The sequence below is a fragment of the Ambystoma mexicanum genome, chromosome 7p (genome assembly GCF_040938575.1).
Source record: "Ambystoma mexicanum isolate Mex_15411 chromosome 7p, UKY_AmexF1_1, whole genome shotgun sequence".
Taxonomy (NCBI): Eukaryota; Metazoa; Chordata; class Amphibia; order Caudata; family Ambystomatidae; genus Ambystoma; species Ambystoma mexicanum.
This window is the reverse complement of record NC_090939.1, coordinates 934451488-934466526: the sequence shown is the minus strand read 5'-3', so window position 1 is coordinate 934466526 and position 15039 is coordinate 934451488. Positions and strand designations below refer to the sequence as shown.

The following is a 15039-nucleotide window of genomic DNA, read 5'->3' as shown; positions in this document are numbered from 1 at the left end:
ACTGGCAAAGCCAACAGATTTGGCGGGTGAACGAACAGGCATTGGAAAGGTATTTGGCAGGCAGCAGGCAACGACATATTGATCCAGGTATTCCCACTATTTCGTGTTGCCATCATATGACCAGGTAGTGCAATTATGGCAGTGCCTGACAAGTGTCTATCCCATGCCTACACAAAAGTCATTACTATTGACATTGCCAATGCTCGATTCCGTGTGTCACTTACAGCATCGCACATAGCACACATTTCAGTCCAGGCTCTTTACAGCTTGTCTGAGAACACATGAAATTATGGAGCCGTATGAAGGAGCTCCAAGGTACGCAGACATCAGACTGGAAGGCGCCAGTACCAAAGCAGAGTCCATGAGTCTCCCACAACGGAGCAAGCAGAGCAAGATTCAACGTATCTGAGTGCTTAGTTTTCCACTACAGGTTTGAAGGTTGCCTGTGGAGTTGCAAGTGGGAAAGAGGGGCAGCTTGACTTTCCCACGGAAGGAACGGCAGCCGTGGTTTCTTCAGTTGAATGTGAATTTTACTGGGGTTTACACATCGGAACAGGCCTACTGAAGGATGTATTTTCAGATGACTGTAGAAATAGACTGGAAACTCCTGTGTATTCTTCTATGGCATTAGATGGAATGTATCTGAAGAAATGAAAGTTTGGCTAAGCTCAAAGAGTGTTAAGCACTTGCATCTAGCATCTCAGTTCACCCTGCAAATTACAGCTTCCAGTCACGACAGAACCGACTCAGCCTTTCATTCATTTTATTTAAGTACATTGAGGTTGTTTAAAATGGGATATGATTGCACTGGCCATTTACAATGCTACACAGTGTCATAAATTGTAGCAGCAAGTCATATATGAAACATGCATGGGCATGGCCAAAAGTGTTGGCGTTGTGTAGGCGTGGGCCAGGTATTTGCCACGAACTGCCTTAATGGTCCTACCTGACTATAAGAAGGCAAAGGGGTGAACATGGTGTGCTTATCTGGCATATAATAGCAGTGCCTGTCAAATGCTTACCTAAAACCCATACACAACGCATATTTATTGGCTTACTCAGTGCTTGAGCAAGAAACAAACAAATCAAGTGGCTGGAGGTACAATTGGATCCATTTACAGCAGCAACTAAGCCATTAACTTTTGCAAGCTTTGAAACAACACATAAGGTCCTTTGCAGCACAGTTTGATGTTGCTGCTTGATAAATATTGTCATGTTCAGTTAGTGGTAAAAACAGAAAATTAATTTCAATGATTGCTGTCTGCATTAGATTTGCAACCGAGGTATCATCCTGTCAACAATAAATGGGATGGCAAAATCAAAATGTTAAGAGCCTAGACTGACCTTTCTGTGGATCTGGATTGGACCCCCTCGCCCAAGTAGTTTGAATAAAATACCCTGGTACTCAATCTCTTACTCTTCTTACCCTTCATGCTGCACATCTTCTTCCATGGCCATGACTTGACTTGCCTTGCCTTACCCTTTCTTATGTCTGCTTTGTAGCCTATAACCAGATTTCCATCTTTTTGGAGCAGAATCATATTTACCATGAACATCAGTCAGGTTTCCGGATGAACCATGGAACCGAGACTGCTTTGTTGGCTCTTAAGTCCCATCTTCTTCATAAGATGGATGGGGGTCATATATCGCTCCTCATGATTCTAGATCGGTCAGCAGCATTTGACCTGGTGGACCATTCCATCTTGTCCACCAGATTAAAGACTAATGCTAATGTTTCTCAAGCTGCGGTAGATTGGATCACCTCCTTTCTGGAGGGGAGGCAAGTCAGAGTCGCTAGTGACAGCGCTGAAGCAAAACCCACCACACTTATGTATGGTGTTCCACAGGGAGCATGTGTGTCGCCTTGCGTTTACAACATCTTTATGATCCCTTTCTTCCAGATGCTGGAAAGGGAAGGGATCATATTTGCAAATTATGCAGACGACACAAGGTGCGTTATCCCTATTTCAGGATCCCATGTGGAGTATGAAAAATTAATTAATGAAATATACAAAAAAAAATCCATTATTGGATGGTGGCCAATGGTTTAGCCATCAATAGCTCTAAAACTGAGCTTTTATGAATTGGGTCAGAGAATAATATCGAGAAGTTGGGACCCAATTATAAGACTTTTACTAGGGATAATTGTAAAATTGATGTCATGAGCAAAGTTAAAACTCTGGGCATCTATTTAGATAAAAACCTGAACATGAAGGCTCAGGTTAATAGTCTAGTCTCCTCGCATCCTACTATATTTAGCTGTTTCGCTGTCTCAGACCTTTCGTATCTGAAAAAAAACTCGGAAACTCTAGCAAGGGCCATTATTGGTTTCAGAATTGATTATTGTTGCAGCCTCCTGGTAGGCTTACCCTTATCAGATTTTCACCGTCTCCATGTTTTACAAAATGGAGCTGTCAGAGTCGTCAAATGTCTCGCAAGAAGAGACCATGTTTCAGAAGCACGCAGAGGTTTGCATTGGCTTCCTGTGCAGGCCAGGGTTTCCTTCAGGCTACTCCGTATTACACATAAGTGTGTCCACGGAACAATGCCTGCATATCTTAAAGAAATTATCTCTTTTAAGAAAAACACCAGAACCCACAGATCTGATGAGTCGAACATGCTTAATGTTCCTCGTCTCAAGACCAAGAAGTCTAGGGTTGCTGCCTTTGCCTCCGCAGCGCCCCAGAACTGGAACTCTCTTTCCCCTGTACTTAGAGTTACTGCATCCACCGAGGTCTTTAAGAAAGGGCTGAAAACGCTTCTCTTCTCATAGATTTTTGCATCTCATCTATTGGATCTGCCCCCCCCCCATGATACTGCTTTCGCTTCTTATCACCTTTCTGTTTTTTGTCTGTCTGTCTTGAATTTGTTTTCAGCGCACTTAAGCCTTAGGGTACCTGGCGCGCTATATACATTTAAAACATAAACACATTTGTTTGCTGGCAAGCTCCTCCAAGCCTCTGCAAGTCACAGGTTGGCAAGTTAGGTCAGTGGGTTAATGCATCTACTGTGAGGGTGTCGGTGTAGGTGTGAGCTCTTATCATTATAAATTGATACCGATTATAAATGTTGGGCTTGATAAATAACATTTACCAGTACTTCAACTCAGTAGGTAGGTATATTTTACGATGGATTTTCATAGTTTACCTTTAGATTTCGATGTTCTTAATTGGTAGGGAATGAATGCATGTGGGGGATGCCTTATCATCAAACGTAGATTTTTCCCACAGTTCTATCTGCCCCAGTCCTATGACTTCATAGCAGTATTATGAACAATCAATGGTACTCATTTTTTATCCGTTTTGGGAAGATGAACGCTTATTTGTTTTCCAAGATGTAACCTTGCAGTCACAAGTATCTCTGCTGCAGATGTCTAAATACCTTAAACCAGGTTGTACACAGGTCTCTGCAGCAGGTGCATTAACTCCATGGGTTATTTACCCAGCTCAGAATATTCAAAGGGTACATGTCTTTTCCCGTAAATGTGTTACTTATTGGACCTTCATTAAATGAATCCCTTCCCATTGTTTATTCATGAAGAATACTTAGCTATGGTAACACCTGTTTTTGAGTTTGATATTTCGGGAAGCATTTGTTTTTCTTTCAGTGTGCGTTTTTATCCATGATATAGCATCTCTGTTGCTGTGCCAGCCCTGAGGTCGCAATCTTATGTCACCGGTTTCTGTAGAAAGTAGAACATGCTCCCAAAGTTCGACCAGGAGGATAGCTCAGGGGCAAAGCGCTCACCTTGGAAGCAAGACGACGTGGAGCAACACACGTTCAATCCCCGGGTCCTCTGGGCATGAAGCGCGTTATAAATAACCAATTAAAATTACAAAAAATAAAGTAACCCCCAGCCTAAATATCCTCTCTACTGTCCCTGTGCTAGAGGGAAAATAATGTGTTTCTTGACGTCTTTGCTTTATAAATGCGTGCAGTATTTGAGAAAACGTAGATTCCTACCTGACACAATCAGTTTTATTGTACTGAGTGTGGGAAATGTGGAGTGAGGAAAGGCCGAGCTAGACCCACCACACTTCAATCCTGTGGCCTGCAGATGCATGACTGCAAGCTATTTCATCCTGTGGCCTGCAGATTACACACATACGCCAGGCTGCATTACTGCAAGCTATTTCATCCTGTGGCTATTTCATCCTGTGGCCTGCAGATTACACAGATACGCCAGGCTGCATTACTGCAAGCTATTTCATCCTGTGGCCTGCAGATTACACACATAGGCCAGGCTGCATGACTGCAAGCTATTTCATCCTGTGGCCTGCAGATTACACACATAGGCCAGGCTGCATGACTGCAAGCTATTTCATCCTGTGGCCTGCAGATTACACACATAGGCCAGGCTGCATGACTGCAAGCTATTTCATCCTGTGGCCTGCAGATTACACACATAGGCCAGGCTGCATGACTGCAAGCTATTTCATCCTGTGGCCTGCAGATTACACACATACGCCAGGCTGCATGACTGCAAGCTATTTCAACCTGTGACCTGCAGACTATGCTCAGACCGTGCAAGCAGGTACAGGCAAATGATTCTACATGCTTTGCTATCAGAATTAAGACTAGTGACCTGCAGATTACACAATTATCTCTGCAATAGCTGCTTTACACCACTGCGCTCTCTTACACAGATGTCTTTAGCAGGTGCATTAACACGTTTATGTGGTGCATGAATCATTTCGATTTGTCACAGAACAAACACACACAACTTTCTATCCAAAATGCACACTAAGGGAAATGTAATATCTAGCGTCCGGCCCAACATACACACCCGAAGGCTACTTCAAAATAACAGACACATATTAACTAGAATCTTTACATACATACACTCTTTTGAAACATGTCACAAAGTTGTCCGACTCCTTCTTTTGGTTCACCCCACTGCCCAATTGTAAATGTTGAATACTGCCTGTCTCAGTGTTGGCATATCCATTTAGGCACTGTGAGGACCTGGATGGAATTGAGAGGACAGAGGATTTCCTGATAGAGGTATCACTGCTTACAGAGACAGTTCAGCAGATGTAGTGCAGTTGCCAGTGTAGATTTAGGTGCACACATTCTTTTTGTACTGAGATTGTGGGTGATGTATGAACCTGTCACATGCTGCCATGTGTGTATGTGGCATTTTCTCTTTCACATTACGCCTGCTCTTCATTCATGGGTGTCCTTGGGTTCTCCCTGTGCATCATCGCAACAAAACATCAACTAAGCTATACCCTGCTCCTGTTTCTAGTATCGCTATCTGTGAATTGTACAGAACTGTGGCGCTCACAGAACAGACTGTCTGTTTGATTCAGCACTTGCTTGCTGCAGACACAGAACAGTGCACGACACAGCTGAGACAGAGTTTTACCAGACGTCCTTAGCGGGTCCCGCGAGTGGCCCAGCATTCTAACAACGGGCCCGTCATTAACGGGCCCGTTGTTAGCATGCTCCCCATTCCCATTGAGTCCTATGGGGGCTGAAATGGGAATGGGGATAGACCGGGTCCGGGTTCCCTGAATGGGGAAATACCGGGCCCTCCAAGGTCGGAATAGCCTGGTATTTCCCCATTCAGGGATCCCGAACCCGAGTTTGGGGGTAGCCATGCCCTTATTACGGGTATGACTACCTCCAAACTCGTAATGAGGCCCAATGTTTTTAAAAAATGAAAATCTCTAAATCATTTATACTATTGGCCTTCTTTTTTTCTGTGATGTAATCAAATATGTCTGTTGACCACCAGGTGTGCCTGCGTGGCCAGTCCCTCACAGACCCATGACCAGTTTAGGATGGAGTGTGGCCTGCTGACTCAGAAGCTTACGCCATGGTCCAGATCCCCTCATTCCAGTCCTTTCAGCAGCTGGTAGCTTGCAGTGACTTACCTCGGAGTTTAAAATACTTCAGATGGTTTGCGACGGCCTGTTCGTGCGTTTCTTCTGGGCACACCTTGACTCCACTTGGAAACAGAATGGACCTCTTCTTTCTTAAATGCAACCTTGCATAGTAGGTTACGTCGTGCGAGTCGTCTGGGGCCTGTTCAGACTTATGAGGCCGGGGTGGCTTTGCCAGCGACCACCCACTGATGTGAGGCATGGGTGCCCCGTCTGTCCCTTGGGTTTCCTTCTCAGAAGTCTTACTGTCAGCTGAAAAAGATGAGAACAATAACGTTTCTTGTATAAGATTATCTAGAGCATGTGTACGTGTTTCAGCCAAATTGACACGAATACAAATACTTAAAACGTGTTATCACAAATTACACCATCCATTAGCATTTCAAGTTACTTACCTTGGGCAGCAAACTGTAACTTAATGGCAGCAATCTCAGCAGGGCATAGCGCTTCAAATGAAATCGATAATCATATATAATAGGGCTTGCATAGAGATTAAACAAGTGAAGGCTTTGCTAGACGTTCTGCGTAACAGAGCAGCTTAAGTCCCCCTAAACACATTGCTGCAAAAGCTCTGTCAGAGAGCAAGCTTTGTCTCGCTGGACCTAAGTACAAAGTATCTTCCCATGTTGTTTTCTGTCAGCTCTGCACCTGGCAAAGGACGTCCTTATTCTCTCGACTTTAAAACAAAGAGGGGAGAAGGGATACTAATGGCCAACAGCAGAGTGGAAGGAAAATGGAAGGGGAAAGGTAAGTTTAAGTTTATTTTTCTTTTGAAAAGAAAGGGAAGTGGTGGTGGTTGCAACAGGAGTGTTGGGGTGGCCACCCTCCTGTCGGTAGGCCATGCACAGCATTAGCACCGGACCCCACAGAAGATTCAGGAGACCTTGGTATCCATCAGGGCTCCGCTCGTGCACTGAAGCATGTCGCTGGAACGCCCCCTTATACCACGCGACAGAGTGGCGTAACTCCGTCGTGTCCTGTGTGTTCTTAAAGCAACACACCACACTCCTCCTTTTTATAACAACAGTGGCAAACATTCCAACAGCATAACAGGTATAACAGTAATAATAACACTTTTATTTGAATGCTAAGCAATGTCCTGTCCCTTTTCTTTATGTGTCCAGCACATAGTAGTTTAGGCAAACAGGTCTTCCCTAACAGCACGTTCCTGGTACCGCCGGCCCCCTCCTCAGCTCGGCCTTTCCTCACCTGCCTCTCCTTGGTCCAATGAGACATGAGGGCAGTCACTCCCTCCTCCTTCGTCAGGCTCTTCAGCACAACCTCTTCCAGGTGAGATGCTTGGCTGAAGGTTCTCCCGATCCTATTGAAGAATCTGGTGTTCCGTGTGATGGTGGCATTTCCATAGGATGTTGTCACCATCAAGTCTTTCACTTTCACTACGTCCATGGGGTTGGGTTCATATGGGAGTGACAACTTCCCTTGCGGGTGTCTGTTCCTCACCAACACTTCATCTCCCGGGCACCAGTTGATGCGGTCGGAGTCCTCTTCAAATGTTCTCACACTAGTTTCTGGCTCGCCTCTACTCGGTCACCCTGTCGTCATCAATCTCTGCAGGTTCTCGCCTGCCGGTGTCTGGCAACAGCCCATCTTTTGAACAAGGCATCTGCTGGTGCGACTCCTGTTGAACAGTGGGGAGTCGCACAATACTCCCTCAGGAACTGATAGAGTGCCCTTTTGAGACACAGTCCTTGGCCATGGGCGATGTAGAATACCTTGTTAAGGGTCCTTATGAAGCGTTCCGCCTTGCTATTTGCCCTGGCCCATATGGGGGTTTACCTTTTGGTGGTGAATGCCGTACTCTGTCATGAACTGTCCGAAGCTCTCTCCCTGGAATGATGGCCCGTTGTCCGAACACACCACTTGCAGCAGTCCATGAGTGGCAAACACTTTTTCCAGTGCTGCCGCCACGTTGTCAAATGCCACTGATTCCAGGAATTCTACTTGTGGATATCTTGTCCATTGGTCCACAACCACGAGAAAAGGCCTGTCTCTCCCCGCCAAGCCAAAATCCACGTCTATAGTGTCCCATGGTTGTACACTCCAGGGCATGGACTCAATGGTTGGCTCTCATTGGGCCGGGGCAGCCGCTTGACACCAAACGCAGCTTGCTACACACTCATCCACCCTCCTCTCCAGTTCTAAAAACCACACCTTCAATCATAGGCGTGCCTTGGTTTTGGCCATACCCTGATGTCCCTGGTGAGCCAGTGATTTGGCTTGCTGGATTTTGCTCGCTGGGATCACCATTTTGGCCCCTCTCAGCAGTAGGTCTGAATCGGAGAATGCAATCTTCTCTCACCTTCCAAAATTGTTCCAGGGTGACATGGGCCTCTTGGGTTCTTTTATTGAGGCCTTCCAGAACTGTCTTCCACTCTCCCCTCTGCAGAAACCCTTGGAAGAGGCCGAAACACTTGTCTTCATCCGAGGCCTTCGCAAGTTCCAAAACAGGCATGGGGTTCGGCGTGGTAGATTCAATGATCACATGTACATGCTCCTCTGCTTCCTCAATGGTGTTTTCACTGTCTGCCTTGTCTCTCTGTGGATGCCCGGACAGGTAGCCTGCTGCATTGTTGGCACCTGGTCTGTACACCAGACAGACCCCATATTCTAGAAAGGCCAACATCCACCTCTCTATTATGGCCGGGGGCTTGGTAGATGATCCTACCATGATCGGCACAAGGGGCTTACGATCTGTCACCTTGGTGACGGGTCTTCCCAGCACGTAAAGACAGAAATGCTGGCACACCCACAGCATTGCCAATACCTCCCGCTCGATCTGCGAGTACCTCTGTTCTGTTTCTGAGAGGGCACGGCTGGTGAATGCTACTGGCCTCACTTCGCCATTGGTATCAAGTTGTGTAAACACGGTTTCTGAGGGAAGTGACAGGTCGAAGAACGCCATAGTGTCATTTTCCATGAGGGCCATCTTCACATCATCCAATGCGGACTGTTCAAGGGGGTCCCAGTGCCAGATCGTGTCTTTCTTAGTCAGGTTTCACAACGGCTCTGACCGTGTGGCCAGTTTCCTAATAGTATGTCACCATACCCAGGAAGCTGTGTAGTTCTTTTTTACCTTCTCCGGGAGTCTGGCGTCCTTGATGTCCTTTACTTTTCCTGGGTCTGGAGATACACCCCCTTCTTCGAAAACAAAACCAAAGAACTCAATGCTGGTCTTGAGAAACTCACATTTTTCCTTATGCAAAGTGAGGCCTACCGACTGGATCCGTTCTAGTGTCTTGATTAGCTTTGCCATGTGTTCGACATTCCAACCCTGCAAACACCAGAATATAATTACTTTTGTTAAGGACGCCTTCTGGGTCAGCCAGGGCACCACGTATTATTTTCTCTAAGACTTCAGCAGCCGCCGACAGTGTGAAGCGGAGACACTTGTAACGGTACACCCCTTTGTTAGTCATAAATGTAGATATGTACCTGGATTCGGGGTGGAGTATGACCTGCTGATATCCAGCTCTTAGGTCAAGTTTTTTTTTTAAAACTGGCACCTTGCAACTCAGCAATGATGTCATCAATCGTGGGTGTCTGGTGCCTCTCCCTCTTTATAGCTTTGTTCGGCAACTTCATGTCCACACATATTCTCACCAAGAATCAGGTTGTTTAGGTTTTCTCGCTATGACAGTGGGTGATACCAAGGGCTTTGGTCCTTGCATCTTCTCAATGATGTTGAGTTGTGTTAGATGCTCTAGTTCCTTGTCTACGAGTTCCCGTAGGTGAAACAGGACTCTCCTATGCTTCAGGGCGACTGGGCAGATAGAGTAATCTATGTGCAGTTTGATGGGTCCCCCCACCAGCTGTCCAATGCCAACAAACACGTGAGTGAATCTCTCCAGCACCGATTGGATGTCCTCGACGTACACACTGTACGCAAAGCTCACTACCTTCAGTGCCTCGCTGCCGCACAGCTTAGCAGGGTGTTGCCACTTATGTCCATGACAAAAAATCCGACTTTAATCGAGTTGGATATGTGCTCCACCTATGAGATGAATGCACCCATCAGTGAGATTGGTCGGTCTCCTCCAAAGGTGACTATGCGTGCTCTTCGTTGTTTCAGAGCTAAAAGATCCACCATTGCTTCATAGTGTCTTTTCACCATGACATTACCAGAGGTTCCTGTATCCACTAATACCGGAATCTCTGAACCATTGACTCATGCCACACACTTCAGCAGTCATCTTGCCTTCGCCTTTATCTCACTCACATTGGATCTGAAGAAAATGTTCTCCTCATCCTCTTCCTCTTCTGCCTCCTACCTGGTTGCATCCTCCTCCTTATCCATGAGGGCCACACTCTGGGAGAACCATTGTTTAAGGGATCCCACCCTGACTGGCCCTCTCTGTATCACAACTGGGAACGGTGTGCGACACATTCGAGCATAGTGGTCAGAGTTGACACATCTACCACACGCCTTCCCCTTTGCAGGACACTCTGTTGGGTGGGGAAGGTCATACCCACACTGTGGACATGACGCTGGTGAATTAATTACCTTAATTCACCTTCTCTCTTACTGGCGTCATGGTCCTCCAGATCTCTCTTGTACCCTGGACGCACCCCACAGCACAAACGTCATTGATCTTTAGTGTGCTTATAGCCGCATCCATTCGAGAGGCATGTGTCTCTGCCACTTCATACGATCTTCCCAGCTCCAGAATCTGTGCCAAAGTTGGCCAGGCTCCCGCAACACTTGATGTCGTAGCTTACCGGGTGCACACCCTTGAATCAATTGGTTATGTATCATACCCTCTTCATTGTCCCATGCACACATGGCTGAGAGACGCCATAGCCGGCCATAGAACGTGTCCAGGTGTTCATTATCATTTTGTTTGGCATTGCTCATGATGAACCATTTGTAATCCATGTTCGTAAGGGACATAAAGTGTTCCTTTAGTGTGTTTTTCACAGCCAAATAAGACTCAGACTGGTTGCAGCATCTTGAAAATGCTATGTCCCGGGGCCAGCTGCGTAGACAAGAGTTGACACCTTGGCCTCATCATTGCATTTCCCAGTGGCCCTAAAATACAATCGATCCATAAGTTCCACCTTGGTCCCAGACATCAAACTCCGGCATTTGGGCCAGTGCCCCTTGTTGGCGTGGCATTCATGCTCTCACCTGGGCAGCATCAGCGGCTGCAGCCTCATTGTCTTAGTTGTCTTCCATCTTGTTTGTTCAAATGGTGAAAGTGTGTACTGGGAGCACAGGTACCCCTTTCCTGACAGGGGTCGCAACCCAGAGAACACATGTCCTCACTAGGTCTCCATAACCGAAGGCTGGACGCAGAGAAAATAAAACACCTCGAACATCAATGGATGATGGAATTCTCCTCTTTGTGAAAAGAGAAAAGCGAAAAAAAATGATCCTTCTTGATTTTCTTATGAGAAAGAAAAAAGGAAGAAAAGAAATCTGTGGGTTTTTTGGGAGAAAAGTGGCAGTGGATCCAAACATTATCCGTGGAGGCGCACGTGCACTCCCCTAGGGAGCCACAACCTGTGTGTGTTAATAGAACACAAGATATCTCATTGTGATGCACAGGTCGGCTCTGCGGCTGGTGAAATCTCTCCCCTGCACACTGCCCTCTGTGGTTATGCCTGGGATCACTGTTACACGGCCCAACCGTCGGGTCCTTCACACCAATGACCCCTTTGTCGCCATTGTTTGGTGGCCACCCCTGTTGGGAGGCCACGCACCGCATTAGCCCCGGACTCCACAGAAGACTCAGGAGACCTTAGTATGCATCCAGGCTCTGCTCGTGCACTGAAGCATGTCGTTGGAACGCCCCCTTTATTCCACGCGACTGAGTGGCGTAACTCAATTGCGTGTGTTCTTAAAGCAATACACCAGAAGGAGCAACACAGCGGTTGCTTGGGGGCTGAACAGAATGCTGGCTTTTACCGATAGGTATATTCCACCTTATAAGCAACCTGTCTCTTAGTGAGATGCCTCCACCGTGGGTGCTAATGCTTGTGTTAGGCCTGAATGATAACTTTATATTAATAGGGTTTTAGAATCTCTGGTCTCAAATGTCAGATGCTTACTCAAGAAGACGTGAGCTTCACCTGGGAGTGGTAGCCATTTTGAAAGCCTATTGCATTCTTCAGAGCAAAAGGTATTGTTAATTGTGCAAGCTACTTTTACTAGCTTCCTCAGCCCGCTTTTTAGTTTGGGCTATTAGGTGGTGCCACGTATAAGCCTAAACTATTGCATTAGAGTACAGATAGGGAGAAATTACATTTGTGGAGAGGCACAAAGCTTGTAAGTGGTGTTTGGTTATTTTCCCACCCATTGACTGCCCACAGCAATGCTAACCCCTGTTGCCATTCCCACCAAGTTCCTACACCTCCCCGCTCAAAACACCTCCTCATGTGAACTCTTTGAGCTCACTTTAATCAAGCCTTACCATCAAACATTGCACTCGAAGTGCCTACCAGTGTTTTTTTCAAAGCAGTCTCCTGAAATTTAATGACTTAATTGGAGCTATAAACGGGCTATTGTTGTAATAAAAATTTCTTAACCTGGTCTTCCTTCAGCTACATGATTTATAAGCACTACAAGTGTCCTTCACTTAAATCCTGTTAAAAACAAGCATTGGCAAAGCCAACAGTTTGGCTTGGGTATACGTATTAGCCATTTGCCAGCCATTGCTATTAAATGCCCAGGTACTCACACCATTTTGCACCTGCTACCATCAATGGCCAACTATTACCACTACGGCAGTGTATGGCAAGTGCCTTTCCCATGCCCACACAAAAGCCCACATTGCTGGCATTGCCAATGATTGTTTCTCTTTGCTTCGCCCCTCTGTCCCGTGCCTGTATTTTCGTATATTTTTCATTTCCAAACATCTTTAATGACGGGTGTATCGCACAAAAGCTATCTTTCCACTGTGACGATCGGAATTGCAGGTTGAGCCAGTACTGTGAAATGGCATGCTACAGAGATGTTGTCCTTTGTTTGATTCTGTAACGTCTATGGTGACCATGATGACTGTGGTGTCACATGCCCCGCCAATCGAGGGTTACGTGACACACAGGAAATAAAGGAATCACCGGAACTGGCATCATAACGCCAGTCCGGGTTTATGCATTGATCGAAGTGGTCCGTGTGCTTCTTTGCTGCGCCCCTCTTCCCCCCGCTGTGCACCAGAGGCCTGCCCTCCCGTGGTCCGACGCTGAGCCAGGGACCCCGGGGGCAGATCATCACACTGGCGACGAGGCGGAAAGAACCCGCGCCTCTGACACGCACAGCCGCTCATCATCCCTCCGCGTGCTGACGCGACGCGGAGCCGCGTATCATCCCTCCGGCTGCTGATGCGGATGACCAGCTGCCGCTGCATCTACCCGGTGAGACCACGCAGCAGCCCTACAACACGCCGGGGCTTCTCCCACATGGACAGATGAGCCGTGCACCACACGGACAACCTCTCCTACATGCCACAAGTCGGCTACAACACGTGGGGCAATAAAGGAAAAAAACAAGTTTTTTTTTTTTAACAAGACTGGCAAGCAGCAAGCTCCTCCTCACACAACACCCTTATCACATCACCCAGAAATAAGAGGAAGGGGAGTGTAGCAACAACGCAGGCACCCTGCACTTCGAGAGTTAAAGGCACGGCCCTCACCTCACCTCAGGAGTCATCACAAACCCCCACAGACTACGCCTCAAACCAAATTTGTTGTGCTCATTCAAACAACAACCTAACCAGGAAGGGCAGCACCGTGAACCTTCTGGAACATGTCCAGCCCAAATACTAGCCCCACGAGGGCCAGCACAAGTTCATCATCTAGGAGGAGCCTCACCTTAGACCCTCCAGACCCAGCGCAGACAACCTTCATGCCGCCGTTTGATCCTTTTACCACCGGAGCCACTATTAGGTGGGAAATCTGGCTACAGCAATTTGAAATACATCTAGATGCGAGAGACATTACCATAGCGAAGAAGAAGCGCACGTTCCTCCAACTCAACATTGGATCAGCCGCCCTGCGCCTATTCAACGCGACCCCAAATCGTGGCAACGACAACAACTACGACGTGGCCAAAGCTACGCTTACTAATATGTTCAAGCCTGATCTCAACCCAGATTACGAACGTTTCCATTTCTGCATGGCGAGACAACGCGAGAAAGAGACTGTGGACAAATTGCACGCTCGCCTTCGAGAAATGGCGGTAGGCTGCGAGTTCCCGGACGAAGAATTTGCCATCCGCCTCCAGATTATCAACGGGATATCCTCAGAAAAACTAAGAAGAGCCATCCTGTCTGAGAGAAACATAAGACTCTCTCGCATCCTAGAAATAGCGCGCCTCCGTTAACAAACAGAAGATCACGTGGCGATCATGGAGGCCGCGATCCAAAGATTGCCGCTAGACAGCCCTAAACCCACCGAGGACGTCGCTGCCATCTCTAGACATCAGAGCAATCGCATGAAACAAGGCCAAAGGTCCAACACGGCACAGGGACGAGACAGGAACTGCAAATGGTGCGGAGGCCCATGGCACAAGGGTGAGTCTTGCCCGGCATGGGGATCCACGTGCAGAAAATGCAACCGCCTTAACCACTATGCCGCAGTCTGTTTGAACCCACCGAACAGAAATGACGCAGCACAGCAGCCTGCACAGGATCGCAGGAAAAAGTTTGCACCCAGAGAATCCTCCCGCCAACAAGAGCGAAGAGGAAAAGCTAGAGCCGTGGACGACTCCCTAAAATCCCCAAACACTAGCAGCAGCGACGACAGCGACGACAGCTTGTCCCCAGAAGGGAGAGACAATAACAGACGGAAAAGAGGGAGTAGGCGGACACACCGAGTACACCTGATCTCGGCCGTCGAGCCGCACCGATCACGACAGAAAAAGAGACCGTCATGCACCGTTCTTTCCAACGGAGCACCGCTGAAAGTAGTCATCGACACCGGCGCAACCGTGAACGTCATGCCGGTGACGGCATACAGCAAGCTCCGCCTGAAGCCTACTCTCCATGAGAAGAAAGTCCGGCTCTATGCCTACGGAAGCAAGAAACCTTTGCCCGTACAAGGATCCTTCAAGTCGGATTTCACCTACAAGAACGCCAACCACAGAGCATGCATCTATGTAGTAGATGCCGGCTGCGAGACACTATTGAGCTGC

At 47.4% G+C, this 15039-nt stretch overlaps 1 protein-coding gene across 2 annotated transcripts in view; it reads right to left on the bottom strand.

Moving 5' to 3' along the window:
- The window catches only part of IMPG2 (interphotoreceptor matrix proteoglycan 2), a 901957-nt gene that overhangs the window by 808433 nt on the left and 78485 nt on the right, over positions 1–15039 (bottom strand). For both annotated transcript variants that reach the window (XM_069637266.1, XM_069637267.1), the window contains exon 3: positions 5880–6140. In XM_069637266.1, the coding sequence (XP_069493367.1) occupies positions 5880–6140 (261 nt within the window). The remainder of the gene's footprint in view (positions 1–5879; positions 6141–15039) is intronic.